Here is a 22,959-nt window from a genome sequence, read left to right on the forward strand (position 1 = left end):
AAGAGGAGGCAGTAGGGAAGGAGATGGAACACAGTACTTTGCAGGTGCATACTCATTTGATGTATGAATGTGCTAACTGCTCACTCAGCCCAGCTGCTGATATTTTAAGACTGTTACCACTCCTGATGTGTAAAGCTTCCATTTTTTACCATATTTACAATATTGTAGGGCACCTAAAAAACCCAAACCACATATCTGGGAGAGAAGTGGTCAGATTTAGAGTCTATTGGTTTAGAACAGTATCTCCTTTTTAGAAAATACTGAAAAACACACTCATTAATCACTTTTAAGCAGTTCAGTCACTGTACATGTGCTCAGAATCTGGAAAACATCCCACTTCTCCCCACAGTAGGATAAAATAAAACAAACTCCTAATATCCCCCTTTTAAATCTTGACTGCTCAAGAATCTATCAGTTTAGTGAACAGAATAGATTGCAAGAGACTCCTGAATGAACAACAGCATTAGATCTAGTCAGGAACTGGAGCAGAAGACCAATGGCAAGAGAATTAATAAGTAGAAAGCTGTCCAGTAGCATCATGTAGTAGGATGAGAATCCTAGATTTTAATGTATGACAAGTAATTCTCAGGGACTTCAGAAACAGTAGGCAGTGTATGACTAGTAGAATAGATAGCATTTCATCTTCTTGAGCTGAAGCATATATTCAGCTGCAAGTAAGAATTTCTGTTACTGAAAAGTTATACAATTACATAGAAAACAAAGAAGGAAAAAGACTAATAGCAGAGACCCAATCTCCAGTGTCCTTTTGAACACCTAATAATGAAAGATGGTACAAATTTTCTAGAATCATTGAGATCTGGGTATTTCAGATTCAGGGTCAAAATCCATACATCTTTTGTCTAGAGACAACAGCCATTTGAAAGGCAAGAGAAAATGGAAAACACTTCAATGTTAACTTATCAAATCTGGTCAGCTTAGGCCCCGATAGAAAGACTCTGAAGTGCTACCAAGAACATTAAACAAGAAACCCCCACAACCAGCTCTCTCCCACCAGGGAGAGAAAAATTGTGCACTTTTAATATCTATCATCAAAATGAGAGGGGCAGACCAAAAATATACTGAGAAGTAATTTTGGCCATAACAAACCTAGCTTTACTACAGGCCAGATGAAACAATTGCTAATGCCTCAGCTAGGTAATAATATAAAGCAAGCAATCCAGGTACCTTTTGGACGAATGAAAAAGTTGAGTATAACAGAAAGGTAGGACAGTGGCAGAGCACAATTTCAAACCAACCACTTTGAAAACAAATATTCCCCATTCACAATCATCCAGCTCTACATGAAGTTGTTAAAGGTAGGTCTACATTCTGGTTTGAGAAGAAGCTCAAAACAGTAGCATAGCCCAAATTCCTTCACATCTAAAATTATTTGGTCACAAGCCTGAGCTCATAGGTAGACTTTAGATAATGTTCTGGGTAAGCTTCAAGCTGTAAAGCTTACTGCACACCTCCCCACAGATCAACCTGAACAGGCATATCATACCCAGCCTGATACCCAAATATCTTGTACCATCAAATACTCCATCTGCTTTTGTGGTGCTTTCACATGGTCAGTGCTGGACAATCAAGTTTGCCATGAACACCTTTCTAGACAGGCGTTATCTCCTGCTGCAAAGCAATCTGCACAGAATTAAGCATGAGCTGTTCTTATCACAGTGCACCCAAGCAGCACCAAATTACAAGAGATCTAAAGCCAGCAGTAGACATGTGCCAAGTGCAGGTCAACCACTATACAATGCTTAAGCCTGCTCTCTGGGCTGTGGTCTTAATATACAATATATACACAGCAAAAAACATGCACTGATTACTTGAAAAAGGAATACCCATTGGAAGAGCACTAAGGGAAGGTGAGGGGAATGAAAAGAAAATTATTTATTTGTGTAATTCCTACACACAGGTAACCTAGAAGCAAAGGAAGAAATAAAACAGGTCATGACAGGTGCCAGAAGTATGTTGAAAGCTCATTTAGATTATAATTTAATGAAAGCTGGATAAAACCTCCCCATTCCACAGAGACACGTAACTCCAAATTTTCTTCCAAATTATAATTTATAGATCCATTATAACACCATTCTGTAAAATGCAAAGGAAACACTAGTATTGTATGGCCCAAGGTTGTAATTCGTACAGTGTCATAAACCAACTAACCTATGAGAAGTGAACCCACAACGTGTGATCTTTAGAAGTATGAGCACTTGTAAAGGACAAGTGCCATTGTCTATTGTCTGAAAAGTAAAGTAGACTCATAAATCTTTCCATGTAGTATTATTTGCAAAAGCACCTTTACAGAGCAAAATTTTCTCCCTTTGTCGGAGTGCTCACTCCAACCGCTTGGAATCTACAACGTGATTTAGAAAAGTGTTGCTCAATCTGGACTTCTTCATCTAAGCAGTTAAGCTTCAACTTAGCTCAAGGATTTGTTCTTCTTTGTATAGTATATTCACCTAAGGACAAACCAAACACATACAATGCACCATCTGGTACACAGTCATGCTTAAGTTGGAAGAAATCACACTACTCAAAGTTCTGAGGACTTTTCTTGACATGAGACCTCCTCATCTGTGAGCTGAGAAAGGTAGATGAAAGACACCAGCAGAAAACAAGAGGTGGTAACAGATTCCCCCTACAGGATTCTGGCACCACCCCAGTAACAGAGCACTGGCAGCAAGAAAGGGAAACTGAAGGGGGGGGGGGGGGGGGAATTTTGTTTTGTTCTCTTTTAATGTAGAGGGCCTAAAATCAATCTACATGTTCATGACAATCAATAGTAATAACAGATCATGACAGCAGCTTTTTTTTTTTTTTTTTATTTAAAGAGCACAACTGAATAGCATTGTGAAATAAAGACTGGCTAGAAGCCTATACCAGTCTGCTTTTCTCCTGTCACAAATTTTCCCTAAATCCCTGCAGGATAAGACACAACACAACATACAGTAGAGGAAACAGATGTCAAGATAGCAGCTGCTTTATAATGGCAGGTGTGGTAGACTGATAGAGCCAGTATGAAGTTTTGGAGACACTCAAGTATTGGATACTTCCCAGCCTGTGTAAGTGGGAATGCAAACAGCTTTCTTTTGGTAGGAAGAATTAGAAGGAAATAGTTATAAGGAAAGAGTGAGACAGTTTAAAGTAACCATTATGTTACAAAAGAGTAAAAAACATTTCTATCAGTCAAGCAGTCAAAAAGGAAAAAGAAAAACACTTTAGGCCTATTATCTTTTACAGCTACTGTTTCTGCTAACTAGAACATAAAACATTTTAATTATACATTACCTGTATCCACTGACATACTTGAAGAAATTTCTTAGTAACAAAAAGTGGTAACCCACTTTCACAGACAGCTAAGTGTAAAAGCGCATCAACTACCTTATTAATTTCAAAGAATAGCAAGTTCTAGTTTGGGTCTCAGTGTGCCTTAAAAATCTAAGAGTATGCACAAAAACAGTCTGTAAACCATTTCATCTTAATGAATAAAAGAGAGCCTCATTTCTACACGGTTCCAGGTAGACCCTGACATTCTCACCTGTCATCACTGCTCTGCTCATCATGCAAGAGACGCTCCTTGTTTAAGCCTATTTTTTCAAGTTCATGGGCAAGTTTTTCTAGATCGTTGTTCATTTGTTGGGTCTTCAATTTTTCATTCACCAAGTCCTTACACAGAAAAAATTAGTCAGTATTATCACATAAATCAAATAATGTAGCCTTAATTCTAGAACTGCCAAGGCAAGAGTCTTTTATCACTACATGACTTGAATAACTCAATGTTAACTCTCCTTTCCTTCCAATTGTTAGCTTTCAGCTGTATCAGATATTACATTTTTAACTATAATATGATTTCACTGTAGTTGTCTAGTCCCTTTCTGTAGAACTTCCCTTTGAAATTTGGTCTTGAACTTCACGGTGAAGGGGAAATGTTTCAGCCAGAACAAATACATCAAGAATCTGAACAACGTTCATTTAACAAAGGCTCCTTGACAGTCTGTAAGCAACCTTACAGAATTAAGTGTAATATGATTATATTATTCCATTTGATTATTGATTATATAAATTTTGATTATCTAATGCCTTCCCTACTGTAACCATTAAAAAGATGCTAATAGTATACAAATTAAAGCATAAAAAATACAAAATACAAACTTTTTTTAAAAAATTACAGATATAATTTCTCTACATTACAAACAGATTATGACAGGAATGGTAACTAATTTCTGTTTACCTCTCGTAAAGTGACAAGGGTTTTCTTATCAATGGTAGCTCTTTTCACAAGTTCTTTATTTTCTTTTTCTAGTTCTTTCAGGCGTACACATGACTCTTTATATACAACTATTTCTTTAAATAAAGATTTATTTTCCTTTTCCAGATTACTAATTTTTACATTGTTTTCTTCTAAAGTGCTTTCTTTAATTTCTGCTTGTTGTCGAAGCCTTTTGTTTTCTTTTTCTAGCTGTTTCTTATCTTTTTCCAGTTGAGAAGTCTCTTGCTCTAACAACTTATTCTCCTTTTCCAATTGCTCTAGGCGCTTACTAGAGATTTTTAACTCTTCTAAGTTCTTTTGCAGAGTCTGATTTTCAGACTCTAAGTCTTGTAATTCACTTTCTAATTGCTGAATCTTCTTATTGCTGTTTTCAAGGGCTTTCTGTAGCCTTTGGTTTTCTGTGTCTAGGCCTTGGTAGCTGACTTCCAAGCGTTCAGTTTTCTTAAATGAGGCTTTCATGAGTTCAAGGCTTTTTTTAAGTTGCTCCTTTTCACTCTCCAGTTCCTTATTTTCTAATTGTAACTGCGCTACTTTAATGCTTGTACACTTCAAGGATTCAATTGTTCTTCTTAATTCTAAATTTTCTTCATCAAGTTGGGAATTTTCCTTTTCTAAGGATTCTAATTGAAAAGTGAGATTTTTTAGGCTATCCAAAGTTTTTTTCAGTTTTCTGTTTTCCATTTCCAGGTCTGAGTTTTCTTGTTCTAAGGCCTCTATCTTCTCACAAGTGATTTTTAAGTTAGTAATTTTTTTCTGTAATAATTCGTTTTCCTTCTCCAGATGATGCAGCTCATTCTCAAGTTCTTCTGCTCTCTCCCCTTTCTCTTTATAGTGTTCCAGTTCTTTCCTGACTTGTCTTTTTTCAAATTCAATCTTATTTAACTTACTGCTGGTCTCTTTAATAGACTCATGAAGGATTTTATTTTCTTTTTCAATTTCTTTCATTCTCGCTTCAGCACTGATTTGTGAGCGTTGTCTTAGAGAAGCTACAGTTTGATTCAAATGTTCATTTTCTTGTTCTAATAGCTTAATCTAATTTGGGTAGAAAAATTGTAAACTCTAGTGAACAATATGCCAACAAGTAATTACTTCCATATATAAACTGAAAGCTACTAAGATAATAAGATTACATTATATTTCCCTTTTATTTTAAGTTTAAAAAAATAAATTCTCTTACTGTACTGGCATTTATCTGAAGCATTACAAACATTATGTATGTACTCAGGTGGAAGTTTAACAACGAGTAAGTCAAAGTGAATCTTCAAATATCTTCCTCTTGGATATTAGTAAATAACATAAAACTAACAAAGCATAAGTCAAAACAAAGCTGTATCTACTTCTTAGAGTAATTTCATTTTCATTTGAGTTTACCCAGATTTAGATTATTTTTCTTAAACTCTGTAATTTCCAGAGATATATGTCCACAAAGAACAAAACTGCAGTCAAGTTCTAAACCAAACTTGAGATGGAGGGAGGTGTGAGAGCTGCAAAAGTGTCTTTCACTTGGAAAAAACAGACAACAGACAAGACAACAACAGACAGCAAAATGCAGGAAACTGTTTAGATCAATATTTAAGAATATACTAATAAACATAGCATAAGGGATGTTTCAACAATAAGCTGTTTTGGAGAAAAGCAAAAGTACTAGTTGCAATGAGAAACAGACTGAGAAAATTATAGACTGTTCTTTTATATTTAAGTCTGAATGTAACTATTAATTACAGGATCTACGGCTCTGTTCCCAGCAATGACAAACTGTTTGGAAACGATTAATAAGAAACTAATTAACAGGTGTCTAAAACCACAACTTTGTAACACTTCTTTACATAACCTGTTATGTCACCAAACATGCATAATTACTTTCCATGAATTCTGCTTCTATAATCCAAACTTAACAAAAAATCATGATCAATGCCTCCATAATTTTTTATGAAATCAAATGAACCTTGTACAGTCCCCTCCAATAAGTTTAAGCACAGGATTTGTAAAAGACCTGAAAGATACTGCTAACCCATCACAGCTCCTAAGTATATTATTTTTAAGCAGAAATAGTCCCACTGAAATGCCAGTCTTACTCCAACACGTTTAAAACAACACATGTATCCCTTGATGGTCAAATTGGGACTTATGACTTATTCCAGAAAGTTTTACCCCTTTTAGAGTACACTTCTAATACAACGTATAAATCAATTACTGTAACAATGAACACTTCTAAACAAGACAAGCTGGCATATTTTCTTTAAAATTATTCCCATTGTTCTCTTTAAATGAAAGTAAAGCTTCAATGCCAAGCTTTTTTTTTTTTCTTTCTTTCTTTTCCAAGTCTGGAGTTTCATTTACTGATTACATTGGGCCTTTAAAAATTGTCAGGATTTTTGAAATACAGTATTCTGTATTCCAAAACACTGTACTTCTAAATTTAAACTAAAAAATGTCCATCTCATCAAGAAGTATCAGTGGAATTTATGAAAGGCAACTCCAGCTCTAATTCTGAAGGACTTTATTACTAAAGATGGTATTTCCAGCAGTTTTCATAACTCTTGTTTCCTAGTGGCTGCCTTCCACAGGTCCTCTGAATTACTCTGCAAAGACCTTTAGAAGGTGTCAGCACCCCTTAGATAAAGATGCATCAGTGACATTCAGTCCCCTCCCAAATACAGCTCAAATCTTTTACAAAGACCCAGATGCCAGTTTCTGGCAACCAAAAATAAATTCTGCTATCCACCTACAAGCCAGAGCTAGAAAACATTCTAGTATAGGGGAGTATTATGAAGCTGGATATGATGGTTCCTATCCCAGACAAACAAGACTGCAAGCAACACAGGAGGAACAGAGTCAGCAGCGGAGCAGCAGACCAGCTCCGCTACACTGGTCTCTGTCAGGTCCCTTTGAGGGGCAGGCTGCTGTAATTCTCATTAATACTCCGACATTACTTCAAACACTGACCAGCTGTCTGGAACCTGTTTTCCTCCATTGAGAGGTGTCTGGCTTACCTCCAAAGTTCCCAATTTTCTGTTTTGGCTGAGCTACACCCTCTCAGCAACTATAGCAAATGCACAGCCCACGAAAGCCACAGAAGCATTACAAAACACTAAGAAGTTCTAAAACTAACAGTAAAGCCTCAGCTAAAAATGAGTCATGTCTCTCACTGGCTGCAGGTCTTAGACAAGCTATTTTGCTGCAGATATGTACTTCTGGCAAATCTGCTACATTTACAATCCCTTTATGCCTGTAAAAAAGTACAAAAGGAGAACAGTACAGTACAATGCAGTATTAAGACTTTTGATTCTACTACTCACTTGTCGCTCTGAGTTTTCTCGAAGTGCTTCAAGTGTCTTTTCAAGCTGTGCTTTTTCTTTCATCAAATCTTTACTCAAATTTTGACTGTTCTGAAGACTTTGTTTCTCTTGGCTAATTTCATTCTCTAGCTCTTCAAGCTAGGGAAAAAGAAACAAATTTTTAAAAATGTACTTAAAAATGACAATAGTATTACTCTTAGCTGGGTTGAAGGTACCCTTAGAGAAATAAATAAAGGTTAAAGGAAAGAATAAAATGGAATTTTCTATTCTTTATCTGAAACAATTCATCTCTTCCAGGAATAAATTTACTTCTGCCAGAATTTTCTCCCTGGCTCAGAAGATTGTATCTATAGAGTACTTTTGCATGAAAAAAAAAAAAGGTCAGGTTTTATTAGGCTCTGGATATTTCCTCAAGCACCTTTTTTTCCCTCTTAAAATTCCATTTTAGTGAGATTTATACTGCTCCTCCAAGTCCCTTTTAACTTGTAAGGGTTTAATGTTGTTTGATCTTACTTAACTATTTCAAGAGATACTTATGATGATTCCTTGGGAATTAAATAGACAGGTTTATTTTGTCACATGGTTCCAACTCGCAATGTCACCAGACAGCAAAACTGTTTACAAGTGAAAATAATCAAGTGTGATTTTTTCTGTCACATGTAAGTTATAATTAGTTACTTAGAAGCAACATCTCTGCTCAGCATCTGCTGAAAGGTTTATATTCTAGGTCAAGTCCCTGGTCCACATTACCTGATCCTAGAGGAGTCTAGACATAACTCGGACCCCAGGCAGGGAGAATACTTTTAGAAACGAGTTATCTGAATTATACATTAAATTTCTGCTAGTAATACTGAGAAATAAAATCACAAAAAGGTAGTTGAGTGGAATTTGTTCCTTCGTGAAGCAATTTGTTGATCTGAAATATGCAAAAACCATGGCATCGGTTAGGCCAGAACCTGAATTAAATCCTTCTCTTATGATGAGAATACTAATGCTTGACCAGTCTTTTGCTTCCCTCTTCCTCTCAAATTCAGATTTTCCTGGTCCCTTGCCTAGCAGACCAATGCATGTTTTACAGGGTTATTGGCCCTTTCATTGGTTTTTGCAAAGGAGAAGTAACTGGCTCAATCACTCCAGCAGGGATGCAGTCAGACTCTGTCTGGGAACCAAATTTACCCATCGCCTGCCCAACTGCCATCTAGGCACTGGGAGTGGAGCTCCTGTGGTCACTGTATCTCGTATTTGTAAGATTCTATATTAGCAGTTTGTTTTAAGAGAAAGCATGTCCAGATAGAAGTAGACACTGTATACAGGATTCGTAACAGACATTTTGTTCAACTTCATGCTTTTTGCTGAAGTGATCACTGTTCAGAACATTGTTTTTAGGGGCAGTGAGAAAAAGAACATGTCGCCAGACATCCAAAGTAATAAGAACAGTATCAGACAACCACAAGTACCTACTATTGCTTGCTTCTTATACCTATTCCTTTCTTTTGTACCCTCCTAGCTGTCCTTCTGGTACTGTACAGAAACTCAAAGCAGCACACAGGCTACTGCAAAAAATACTGTATCATTAAGAAATCAGAAAAAGCATGGAAGTATGGAAGACAGTAGGGATTTCTTTCTTTTTTTTTTTTTTTTAATTATCTCTTACCCACTCTTCTCTAAGAATAGTCTAACATCTGAAATATCTGCTGAAGTAAAAGCTATTTCAGAAACTTTAGACATTTTACTCCACTGTAATTAGCTCCTGTTTTTTTCCAGTTTTTATTCTCTATAAATAACACTGACTAAATTACTCGATATGCATAATTTGGAGAGCAAAATAGTGTAGATCAGCACAGATAAATCTGACAAACTCCTCCCATTCACTTGCTCATCAATTCCTTGGCCCACCTTCTCTCATGAATGAGGACACATGACCAAGTTTTCTGCTTAGGTGAAGACTGGCTAATACGTCTATGTACACATACCTTCCCCTGCTTAATAATTACAAAAATTAAAATAATGGCCTCAAGTTTCATAAATACTTCCATTACTTATTATATCCCCAATATTAACATATTGATTTTTTCCCCTTGCTGGTGTAAGACCTTTCTGAATAAAATGGTCCTGTTCTTACACCATTAATAAAAAAGCATGATTAGAGAAGAGAAAAACCTCTCTGAGGTTTTCTTTTTTACCATAAACAAACACCATAACATCATTTAGACCCTAGTAATACTTTACCCAAAATAAAGGCCATTCATAAAATTACCCTTTAGAAAGAAAATGACAAGCATCATTAGGCAACTCATACACAATTCAAACATACACTGATGATTACCTTTTTGCTAAGTCTTTGGTTTTCTTTTTCTGTTTTCAGAATTCTTGAAGTACTGCCTTCTGCAGAACCCACTGCACTTTGTAGTTCTTCCACTGTCTTCAGTAAACTTTGGTTTTCCATTTCCAACTTCAGTAATCTGCTTGATGTCAGTTCATTTACCTCATGACCAAGTGATTTCTGTGGCACTGTAAGAGAAAAAACACCATTAAAAAAATTACTTATTACCTGGAGTTCTTGCATTTTGCATTTTTACAACTTAGGGGATTTAAAAGCCTTTGACGGGCCCTCCAATGCCTTCTTGGTGAATAGAGCTGGTTAGGATTAATGACCATCCTCCTTACCCAGATAACACTGCAGATGCATAAAAGGAAATGTCCTACCCATCCTACAGTTCCTAATCACAGAAGAGATTTGTTTCCTGCAGCTGAGGATGCATATCTCAATCTCCACAAATCCATTGTACGGGATCCAGTGTATGACCAAGAATGCTATATTGGAATAATCAAAATTTTTGCCAGTTACGGCTGTAAACAATTACCCTGAGAAGCCTTAGCAAATCTTTCTTAACTTTGAGAACAGTAAAGCAAGAAGACTTTTGATCTGTGCTACAGATTATAGAAGTTTGAATGGCAACACAATTTAACTCCAAGGTATTTATGGGTTTTACACCTCTGTTTAACAAGAATTACAAGAACAGAGACTTTTCATGTAAGCTCTGTCTCCAAGGATACACGGAATTGAGTTAAAAAAAAAAAACAAAAAAACAAAAACCAACAACAAAACCAAAACCAAACCAACCACAATAAAAGCAAGCAAAAAAAAAAAAACCAAACCAACCCCAAACTGTCATATCTCTCCAGTGGACAAAAGCTCTGTACTTTAGAAATAAGGACCTGTAGTTTTGTAAATGCTGTCCAGTCTCTGAGCTTTCAAATTTTCTATTTTATCAGTTTGCAAGTATTACTATGTTTACCTTCAGAAAGTTCAGTAGTCCTATTCATCTGTTCAAGTTCCCAGCCAAGATGCAATGATTCATCCATACTTTGTTTCTGAGCCATTTCTAGAGTCATATTTTCCTCCATGAGTTCCTCAATCTTCTTTCTGTCCATATCACGCTCCTTAAAAATTATTTCACATGTAACTTTAAAAAAAAAAAAAGTCTCAACATGCACAAAGTATTTTAGTATCTAGTATGCCACAGAGAAATGCAAAGTACATTTTCTGATTTGCTAATACACAGTGAGACAGCAAGGAATGGACAAAATTATGGAGAACATAGAAGAGAGACGTAACAATCAGTAAAGAAAAATATGTAGAGAAGAACCTCTTAGCATAACCTATGGCAATGACTACTTACTCTTTTTCAAAGTTCAATTCTCGGAACATCAGGAAAGAAAGTACACATGATAAGCACAGCTTGGTAGCACACATGAAAAACAAACGGACAGAGAAGCAAAATTTCATCTTCTCTAAACTATCATAAGACTACTTTGACACAAAAAGCTACAACAGGACTAGGTCCATGATGGTCTCACCTGGCTCTTTATAAACCCCTCTCCCCACACATGCTACTTTAACAGGAGTTAAGTTGCAGCTGCAACTCTCAATATTTTGCAGAAAATGAAGGTAAACAGAAGGTAATAATCTGTCACACCTTAAGGAAAACTAAAACAACACAAATCACCCAGGCAAATTATTACTTTATATTTTAGAATATTTACTTTTTGGAGAAGAACTGATTAAAACCAGAAATTATTTTGGGAATAATCTGAAAAATATGTCACTATATTGCCAGAATTTGAAAGATGAATAACATCTTTTATCTAAGTATTTAAGTGACAACAGACTATCTTCATATAAAAAAAAAAAATTGATCCTATCATTCTTACTAATGAGTCTCTAGTTCTTATCATCATATTTTAGCTATCCAGTCAAACACTGTATTACCTTTAAAAAGAGTACCGCCTTTGCAATTTTTCCCTCCCAAGGCAGAACCAAAGCTACTGCAGGAAACCGTATCTGAAAAGTGTTCATAAATCAAGACATACCTTTCTCCTCTAACACAACATTTTCACTGGAAGTTGTTCTTTTATTAAAAATGGAAATGAAATTCAATACGTATCAGTTGTCTCTATCATCTTCCATTTACACTTACCATCTCCATATCATGTAATTTAGCTTTTAATTGTAGATTCTCTTTTTCTAACTCATGTAATTTATCAGAACGGGCTCTGGTCCCCTCTAATTGATCTTCCAACATTGTCTTTGTTTCTAGCAACACTTGATTGTCTTCCTTTAACTCCTGCAAGAATTAAGCAACAAAAATCTCACAAAGAAAGGTATTTCCTTATTAATACAAACTTTGATACAGATCATATCTAGTCTTAGAAACGTTGCTCTAATGCTAAAATATTCATTTGGAAGCTGTAACTGACTTCTATAAAAAACAATTTTACAGCAATTTTACATAGCTGCAACTTACCAAGATTTTTATGAAAAGAAAATTTTACATAACTTAAGAGAAATTAAATAGTCCCTAAACCATTAAGAATAAATTAGGCGTTCATAATCACAATCAAACCATGTGATTTGAGATGTGACCTGGAAAGATGTACTGCATGTATATGGACTACAGCTAAGCAAAAGGCTGACATCAAATAAAAATTACAGGTGTCAGGCTCAAACCAAACAAAAATACTTCACACATCATGTAATTGAGTTGTGGAGCTTATTGCTACACAGTTGTGCAGATGAAAAGGCTTACATGTGTTGAGAAGTTATCTAATTCATGCAAGAGAGAGCCAAAAAGCTCAAAAGTACCACCTCTGAGTATGATTTTCCGGAGCAGAGACTGCTGGAGGCTGGGAGAGCACAATGGGAAAGTATCACCAAGTGCTTGCCCTGTTCTTTTGCTCTCCTCTAAGCAACTACTCTTCGCCACTGTCAAAGACTGGAGACAGATGTAGATGCTCCTTTCAAGTCCATAATTTATCTTACTATCAGATTGAACTTCCTAATGTTTGTGTTGCAGGAAACGGAGAACAAAACTTAAAGCAATCAGTTTCTACAGACCATAATCAGGTTTACAGGCCATTGGGCAAACTTACTTAAGCCCAAAGTCAGGACATGATGCTGAAAATGCAAAAATGCAACTGTATTCTTAAAATACCACCAGCCATATTCAAAGGTCCTAAACAGCTTTAATTTATGTACATAGAGGATTATTTTTTTTTAATGGCATCTGATGAAAATAATAACATGTAAAAACATATAATTGGCAATTTTACTCATGATATAAAGACAAAACTTTTCAAACTTCAGCATGCAGTCAGCTGCAAAATCTGAAAAAAGATCAGTGAATATAACATATAAATACTTATCCTTCATACTCCTCCCTACACAAATATTAACTTATAAATATTATTATTATTATGAAGCAAAGGCAACTAATTAACATCTGTCTCTATTCAAGCATGCTTAAAAAATCAGATAGTTTACAAGCTATGAAACATGTAAACAAATTTTAGGTTTTTTACTAATTTAAACATTCTATGAAAATAAAATTTCCACTGTTTTCAAATCATGTACACTAATTTACCAATTTTTTTTAACCATATGCTTTCAGTCCCTCTTACAACAGTAGCAGATATACACAGTCTATGAAGTCATTCATGTAAGATGATTTGCGAATAGCTCACATACAAAGGTTTTCTCATACGCAGGCAGGCTGATGATAATGCTCACCACTCACAGCACCTGATTTTCCAACAGACCCATGTATGCTAACCTATTACACCATACATAGGTAACAGCCAACAACTTTGATAGCATAAATCACAGCACTAGACCTCTATCACTGAGCTCAAGTTGAACAGAAATATCTTGTTTAAAGTATGTCAAACACTGAGAAAAGATCCAGAGTTGGAAAGTAGTTACCAGCCTTTGTTTTTAAGTGGCATGTGAAGGCAGCTTTGGAGCCTCCTCAAGAATGGATGTTTCAATGACAGCTGTTAAGGTCTGTATTTAGTGTATCTTAAGAAAGTTTCTTCCAATTTCATCAAATTATTTCACATTACACAGTAAGATGATAAAATTAATTTCCACAAGCAAGGCTAAGAAGTCATCTTAAAAAAAAAAAAAGTCTTGGGGACCATGACTTTTTTTAAAATATCAGAAATGTCTAATGCCCTTTTAACAGTGTTTTAATCTGCACCATGAACCTTATCTCTCACTACAGTCTATTGTTAACTTTTTAACATTGCAGTTCACTTGAAAGAACTATCCATGTCGTTTTCCATTAAAAAAGCTAGTAACTCCCGCGTCAGTTGATATGCTCTATTTGTGACTAAAGCTATTATTAGAAGTTTTGGACGAAGCTTCTACAATTGAACATTACAAAGATTTGATTTTTGCCTTGCAGTTTTTCCCCTCTCATCAACAGTAACTTTTATCAGTAGTAGCTATTTTATGCTGTGACATATGAAGTATAGATTCTTTAAAACGTTTTAACTTTTAAACATTTAATGAAAGAAGTCTCTTTCCAGAGGATGCTATATCATTGGTCATTAGTATTGTGACATTTTTCAGATGTGGTAACTAAAATATTGGGGATATTGTATCATGACTAGGCAACAGTTTAGTGGGAAGAAAATCTGGGGGTTACCACAGATCACAATGTTGAGATGTTGCTTAGGAGTTGCTATATTAGAAGGTGTAGAGAAAAGTCATATTTCTACCGTATTCAGAACTGGTAAAGCTGTAGTTAGAGTATAAGATCTAGTTTTAGGGACTCCATTTTAAGAAAGATATGAAATAAGACAGAACCCAGAGAACAGAAAAAACACCTTATAAAGCAGAATGCTGTGGGCTGCAAAGCACAAAGAGCTGCAAGAGAGGACACATGACATGTCACAGTCTTCAGAGAAGAGGCTGCTATGAAAGGCTGTGGACACTTCATCACTCGGGTCTTAACACACCCATTAATGCCAAGCATTCATTTGGAGTGGTACGGGTATCCAAGAAATACCATGTTTAAAGGTATTGCCATTCAGAAGGACTGAATGAGTTCCCAAGATCCCATCCAGGCCTGTGAATCCAAGAAGCCATATTAAATGAAGAATTTATGTAAAAATACTCTGTGTCACAGTTTAGCCTAATATCTTTTTGGGGTTGCTTTTGGTTTTGCTTTTTAGTCATTTTTACCCTAAAGAAAGGGCTTCATACCAGTACGTCAGCAACTACATCTAGGCAACATAATACTTTTTCCAACAAGCATTCACTTTGAGTTCTCCCTGCTTTTCTAGGAGTCTTTTTTTTTTTTTTTACCTTGAAAATTTCTTTAAACTTTCATTAGTTTTGACTCCCACAAGTAATTGTTTCTTTCACAAATTCTGCCACCTTGGCATTTGCCCAACAAATTTGCCATTTACAGACAGCACGATGGCCTAATGAAATCCTGCATGTTGATTTGTTTCCTAAACTTCTAATTCATGACAGAACTGTAAGTCTTTCTTGCCTTCTGTTAGTGCATCTTTTTTTAGTATATTTTATCCGCAGAATGCCATCATCCTATACTCTTTTATCTGCATAGCCACTATTTCCTTAACACTTTACTTAGAAAATTACCTTCTCTTCGGAGACCCGCAAGAGGAGAGAGAAATTATTACATTTGTAGCATATTTTTAATTAATTCCTCCTTAGGTTTCTCAATATATAGTATATACCCTAAACAGAGGCTACTACTGATCTTGCTAGCTTAGAGCTATGGTGAATACTGCTGACTTCAAATGAAACTGCATGCCATTAGACATAGGGAGTCTTACATAAAAACTGTAATTTATCACAGAAGACTAACTATCATATATCCCAGAGCGAAAAGCTGTAACACTGTTTTCACATGCCAATGTTTAAGTCATCAAAATAACTATGAAAAAGCCACAGCAAACAAAAAATGATGGTTATTCAGTATTTTTTTTTTCCCTTAATATACCTCCACTCTAGCTTTGTAGAATTCAATATCATGCAGCCTCTCTTTATACCGGCTGACTTCACTTTCAAGCTTGTCAACTCGAATTGCCTTCTCACGAAGGGCATCTAATTCATCTCTGTACACTCTGGCAGAACGGGCATCTGAGAGTAAATTCATATTCTAGAAAATACGAAAATACAGAAATTAAAGCCAAGAATACTGGACAGTGCGTGCTGAAGAATAACATAGCTGCTTCATTATTTAAATCAGGGTAACACAGAGGGATATAAGTTAATTCTGATAAAGGTTAAGAAAAAAAAAAAAAAAAAGAAGTATTTTAGAGGCTCAGTCCAGATCATGTATTTCTGAGAAAACTACATTGGCCTTTTTCAAGGAGAGGTATGTACACATTTGTAAATTTCAGAACAGCACATTTCTCTCACAGATAATATTCTCAAATGACACGCAACAATTTTATACACTCATATCCTAATAATAAATTAATCAGATGTTTTCCCTCATTATCAACACATAGACTCAAAGTATAAAGAAAACCAGACAAAATTTGGTTGCATTATTTTTGAGAAATATTCAGCACATGTACATTCATAGGATATGGTGGTGGTAAATTGCTTGAATGTGGAAACAAAAAAAAAAATAGAAAAGAAATACTAACCTAACTATTTTTTCAGCATACTAGACCAAATAAAGGAATAAATTACAAAAGACTGTGTTCAGAGTGCAAAATTAAAAAATGCATGAAAACATACTTCCTAATACCAAAAAAAAAAAGGGGGGGGGGGGGGGATTGTTCTGGTCATGGCAACTTCTTTTTGCCCAGTTTTTTTAAAACAATAGATTTACAAAACCCATACCTCTTGCTGAAGTCTCTTCAGTTCAGCTTCCATCTGTTCAAGTTCTTGTTTACAGTCAAGCAACTGCTCAGTCTTTTCCTCACTTAAAAAGAGAAAACACAAAACAGCTAAATATGACTGCAAAATATTATAATCAGCATCTCATTTGAGAACAAAATACTGAGATTTGCAAGACTTCCCTCTTCTAATCCAGGATTTCAAGGACATCACAGTGTAAAACTTAGGTATGCCATTATACTTTACATATTCTTTAGGTTTTAGTCTATATCTAATCTTTCAAATTTGGTCAGATTTTTCATAGTCCTTTAAATTGTTCACTAAGATTTCCTACTTATGCGGGGCAGAAAACATTAGGGCGTAATAAGGGATTTTTTTTGTGGTAACAGATTTTTTTTGTAAAAAAACCCCAGACAATACACATGAATGTGTACTAGGAGATTCATATCCAAAAGTAAACTTAGAATAATTTCAAAATATACATTCCAAAGGTCTAAATATTTTTCCAAAAGAACCAGACCATGACCACTCATGCATCCTGTCACAGATCAGGTAAAGCCAGTTTAAAAAGCACTTTTATACTTTTGTAATTTTTCTTTTTCTTAGAGAAGAACTAAGGTTTTCAGATGCCTTTACTCATTAAAAGAAGATACCACTTAATAACCTTAATCATTTTATGAAATGCATAATTAATTTTATTTTTATGGAAACAACATAGTGTCTGTTTTAGTCAATTCAGAAATTTGTAACAAAACTAATTTGACACAGAATACTACAATTCTTACAGCACTCATTCTTAACTTCCAGCTAACATTTATTTTGCAATGCTCAAAAAATGAGTTTGTTAACAAATGAGTTTGTTAAACAATGAGTAAGGGCAAGAGAAATATTTAATTCTCTCAAAGACACAGAATACCTAATGTTCAAAATTGAACTGCATCTCAGAGCAAACAGTATTCACTATTGAAAAAACCTGTCATATCCAATATTGCATACTGCTAAAAGATACATTGCATATTCAAACATGTTACTATATTATTTAATATTTTGGAATACACGTATGAAACAAAAGAGAAGTAGAGAAGGGGGAGATAAGAGAATTTAATGGACTGAAATGTATAATACAATCTAGAAGTAATTATACTGAGAAAAAAATATATTTGTTTTAAACAAAACTAGAACAGTTGTTTTTAAAAATGAGCCAATCTCACAATGAATGATCTTTTTGCAACCATACATTGTTTCAGAAAGGTTGTTGACAGCCTACAAGTATACAAGGGTTCATCTACGTATAGCTCACTGCAACATCACTGTCCACAGCAGATATCAAAGCTTTCCCTTTACATAGGTGTTCAGAAAGCATAAAGAAATACAAATTTATGCTGTATTATGTTAGATTACTGGAAGTTTTCTATTAACATTCATATTCTGATATTATCATTCTACACAGAAACACACAGGACTTAATACAGAAAATCAGATGTGCAATATCCAGTTCTGGAGTTTCTGTATTACAAGCCTCAAATCACTGTTCTGCATCCAACTGAAAAAATAATCTTTACAGACCTTTTGTATGAAATTATGTTAGCTGCAGTGCATATTAAACCAGGTATGAAGGTTCATTGCCAAAACCAGATTGTAAATTTTAAGCTGAATATTTTCAACTCTGGAATGAATCTAATTTTAAATTTATCAAATAGATGCAGCTTTTAATACCAAATGCTACAGACAATTTATCAGTCTAGTATTTTAAATATACTGTTACAAGTAAAGGAAATTTATTTACGAACTGAATTCAAATAGGGTGCAAAATGTGAACTGTTCCGAGCCATCACTGTTGCCCTAATTGCATGCTTCAGCTACAGACTAGAGAGGATTGTACTAAATTATACAGAACATACCAGTGTTCACTGTTTAGGCTATCTATTAACTGTCAATCAAACTAATAACAGCAATTTTTTCACTAATTTTCTTGGTGCAGCTGTTTATAGAATATCCTGGGCGGGCTCATTTCAGTAGACACATAATAATACAGACATCAGAAAAAACAGCCATATCTTTTTGTCCTCTATTCTTCATGAAGACCAAGATGTAGTGGGGGAAGGGGATCCTCTGAGTAAATCAACCAGATACTTAATCCAGCCAGCTAGGATGATCTGATCAACAAACTCTGATAAGACGAGACCAGCAAGCTGATAATTGTGACTTATGCTACCTTCAACTTTTAATTTAATTTTACCTGCCTCCTCTCTTCATGAGACATGCTGGACTAAGAAAATCTTTATTTACGCTGTTTCTAAACTATAGGCAAGTTACTATACATATCTTCAGATTTAACATTTGTATTTTAAGTTCAGACTGCACGTACTTCACTCTGCTTAAACAACATTACACACTGCTACAGGGAGAAACAGATTCTTCACTGGACTATTACTGTTCTTCTCTTTAATTAACTCTTCACTACTGCTCAGATTTGTTCCTAGACTATGAAGACAGAATAAGTACCCACTGATACTTACTGAATCAGTTTTCTTCATAAAAGAGAAGGGATAAAAAGGGTTTTCATTAGAATATGAAAAACCAGAGTTCTTTGTTACAGTGGGACTGATTTTTCACAGTACTTGGATGAGGTGAAGGAGGGGAATATACCTCTTAGCTAAGGGGTCAGCACCAGGGGAAGAAGAGAGCAATCCCTTAACTGGATGAAGGTAGCAAGTTGGAAACTGTAAGAAACCATAACTGACCCAAGCTACATAAGTTACTCATTTTACAAATTACATTATTCCTTAGACATAAATAACCACCCCCTGCCAGTAATCTCAAAGTCTATTTCTGCATCTAGGTTTGCAGTGGTTCAAGAGATTTAGTGTTTAGTTTGCATAATTTTCTTTCTTTCACTTTTCTCTGTAGAGCAGCATGGCAGGTAAAAGTGGAACAGTATTGAAGGGCATGAGCAAACAAGTGGTGCGCAGACGAGGAATCTTCTACAAAGATGGGGGACAAAAAGTTATTCTAATGATAATTTTTCTTCCTATCTGCAACAAATCTAAACGTTTCCTAACCACAAATGAACCACAGATGACTATTGCTTACTCTGTTTCCAACAAGAAACAGGTAACTTAATCATGCTGCCGATAAGGAATCACTACAGCACTACCTCCTTTTAAAAAGGATGTTTTTGCCACTAATCCTTGAACGGTCAGGACACGGCTCTTGCTTCCAGTCCCTACCTGCCTGCCCCATGTAATTGTTCTTAAGTGTGTCACCCCACAATTGGCTCAACTGCAAAGCTCTTCTCTTAGAAACATACATGAATACAGATATATTAAAACTATAGTCAGACGTTCATTAATGATAACGAACAACAGAGGAAGCACAAAGAACTTGCCTCAAACAACAATATGGACACAATATGTAAAAGAAAAAAAGGCAACGCTGCATTAGATTAGCCGTGAGTATTTCTAAAAAGCAAACAATTTATGCAGAGTGGAGAGCCCATTACTGTATTCTAACACGCTCAAGAGATTGCTCAAACATAGTTAGTTTTTCAGAAAGTTCAGAGTACAAAAGATACAAAATTGCCACAGCACTCGTTCACTGATTTCAGTATGTTTATGGTTAAAACATCAATATAATACAAATTAAGACAATCATAGATGACAAGTTGTATTTGTCACACTGGTCCACAAATATGCTTACATTTTAAAAATATGCTTTCTGGGGTGCAAAAACTAAAAAAAGCATTTAAAACTGTAGTTTAACATTTGAAAGAATTTGTCTACAGAGTTGAAAGAGTTTGTCTACAGCGTACTACAATTGTGCGAAATCAACAACATCTTAAAACCCTATGACTCTCAACGCACTTCTGCAATCTACATGTACTCACAGCTCTTGCCTAAGCCTTCTTATCTTTGCTTTGGCATCTGCTAGCTCTACTGACAGGTGCTGTCTGCTTTCAGTGCGTTTCATGCCAGGAGATCCACAAGGTGATTGTGCCGCCGATGCGTGAGGTAGAAAACGGAGACAGTCCCGTTCTTCTGAGAGTTCTACGATAGTCTAAGAAATTTAAAAAAAAAAAAGAGAGAGAGAGAGAGAAAAAAGTACAGAATTGCATTCAGAGAGCCATTTATGTCAGAAACTAATATCATTCAGTGCCTTAATAAATCAAAGAGTGAAATGAAGCAAGAATAATGCAAAAGTTTTGCCATAAAAGAAGTTAGAAGCCCTACATACACCTCTATACCTAAAGCAAATAAATAGTCACAGCTATTTAACAGTACTGTTTGGCTGTTCTTAAACTACTCAAATTTAGACTTTTAAATCCACAAAATTATCAATGCTCAGAATGGATTGGGTAATGAAAGGGCAAGAATTCCTTGAACATGAGGATAAATATATCTCTCTAAAGAAGCTGGCGCTCTTCAGTGAGCAGCAGCATCCTTGCCAACTGAATAAAGCATCAGACCTATAGGAATATTCCTATTTCATCATATAAATAATTGTTATCCTAATATGAAGATCTTTTGTATTTTAAAGGTACTTTTGCTTTGTGTTGCAAAAAAGCATTACCATACATCCTCTCCCCTCACGGTTAAGTTTCTGTTTTACTCTTGTCAAGTCTGTGAACTGGAAAGACAGTTGCTAACTGTCAAAGGAGTACTTGGAATAATTGCAACATTAAGATGTCCACACTCTACTGAGGGGCAAATCTGGGACCAACAAGATGATTCATAACTTGCAATTTTTATTAAATACATTTCTATTTCTTGATTCTCACACAGTACAATAATTATGCCTCGCGATAAGCTTGTAAAGCCTCCTCTCCTAGTATGGATTCTACTCCAGTTCACTTAAACCTGTACAATAGGACACAGTAATGTAACAGGCATCTTTCAGCAATTGGCTTGCAAACTGATAGATTACTGATTCCTGGAGACTTCTGCTGATACAGCTTTGGATTTTCTGTTTTCAACTACAGATGAATGTTATTTAAAGTTGTTTCAGACTCTGGTTACATGAAAAAGATCATCTGCTATTATCTTTTCTAGTTTGTCACAGTATTCAACAACTAGTATGTACACCGTAACTACCTGAAACAACTTTCTGGCAGTAAGGAATCCTTGCTTAAATATGCTAACAGAACATACATTAAACTATTAGTTATAAAAATGGTAAGCTGTATTATCTTAAAAAAAATTATTTATTATATTTCTCTTAAGCAACAAACCACATCCATACCTCTGAGTGCTCATCCCTTTCATCTATAAGTCTTTTTAAATGTAATGCCATATTCTTCAAGAGAGGTTCAACATATTCTTGTGTCAATACAATGACATCCATCCACTGCAGATCAAACACATTCTCCTGATTATGAGTTACCTACACAGAATGAAATGGAAGAGAAGAAACATCCTCTTTAAATTATAAGAGTGGAAAAGAAGCATAAAGAAAATAAAGCTGAAACTCTATGGGTTAAATTCTCTAGACAAGGTATGAAAAAACATTTAAAACAAACTAAATCATATGTAATGGAACAGTTTCTTGTCTTCCCGAAAGTAGTACCTTGTACTTCTGGCAAAATAAAAAGCAAAAGGTGACTATGACAAAATATATATTACATATCACATATATGGGATTTGAATTATATTTTATAACTAAATTTGCATATGAACATTTCACTTAAGTAAATTTGCTGTAATTCTAAGAAATTCTTGGAGCAACAAACTTGCTCCCTGGTACTGCTTTAACAATGTAATCCAAAAGAGCTTGATCATGCAATCTTTTTGTGAATAAAGTTAAAAGGTAAAGGCATTTTTTGCTTACTAAAACCACTAGATATACAAATCACATATTTGATTTACTTGCTTTTGAACAAATGCAATTAATCTTCTTACAATAAAATATTCCACCTCCAAAAAAATTAAAAGCACAAAACCCCCAATATACCTCTTGAATATGGGCTGCAACAGCTGCTCTAGTGTCAAAATCCAGACCTTGGATTCTTTCAATAAATTCTTCTTTTTTCTGACACTAAAAATAAAGACATCTATTTTATATACTTTTATATGTATACTCACAAGTATTTTCATTCTTCCTTTGTATTTCTAACAGCTAAAAATGATAAAACTGACATTACAATGATCACATTACTAAATTATTATCTAATAATTCTGTTGACCAATGAATACTTCATTTATGCCATATTACAGTAGTTATAA

General features: G+C 35.0%; 1 protein-coding gene across 19 annotated transcripts in view; it reads right to left on the reverse strand.

Moving 5' to 3' along the window:
- CCDC88A (coiled-coil domain containing 88A) overlaps nt 1–22,959 on the reverse strand; it is an 85,966-nt gene that overhangs the window by 33,138 nt on the left and 29,869 nt on the right. For all 19 annotated transcript variants that reach the window (XM_052783974.1, XM_052783975.1, XM_052783973.1 and 16 more), the window contains 11 exons: nt 22,688–22,771; nt 21,980–22,120; nt 20,628–20,797; nt 16,745–16,826; nt 15,891–16,049; nt 12,057–12,203; nt 10,875–11,019; nt 9,902–10,086; nt 7,576–7,713; nt 4,238–5,308; nt 3,545–3,672 (listed from right to left, as the gene is read on the reverse strand). In XM_052783974.1, coding sequence (XP_052639934.1) covers nt 3,545–3,672; nt 4,238–5,308; nt 7,576–7,713; nt 9,902–10,086; nt 10,875–11,019; nt 12,057–12,203; nt 15,891–16,049; nt 16,745–16,826; nt 20,628–20,797; nt 21,980–22,120; nt 22,688–22,771 — 2,450 coding nt within the window. The remainder of the gene's footprint in view (nt 1–3,544; nt 3,673–4,237; nt 5,309–7,575; nt 7,714–9,901; nt 10,087–10,874; nt 11,020–12,056; nt 12,204–15,890; nt 16,050–16,744; nt 16,827–20,627; nt 20,798–21,979; nt 22,121–22,687; nt 22,772–22,959) is intronic.

The sequence above is a fragment of the Harpia harpyja genome, chromosome 4 (genome assembly GCF_026419915.1).
Source record: "Harpia harpyja isolate bHarHar1 chromosome 4, bHarHar1 primary haplotype, whole genome shotgun sequence".
In the NCBI taxonomy this organism is placed as follows: Eukaryota; Metazoa; Chordata; class Aves; order Accipitriformes; family Accipitridae; genus Harpia; species Harpia harpyja.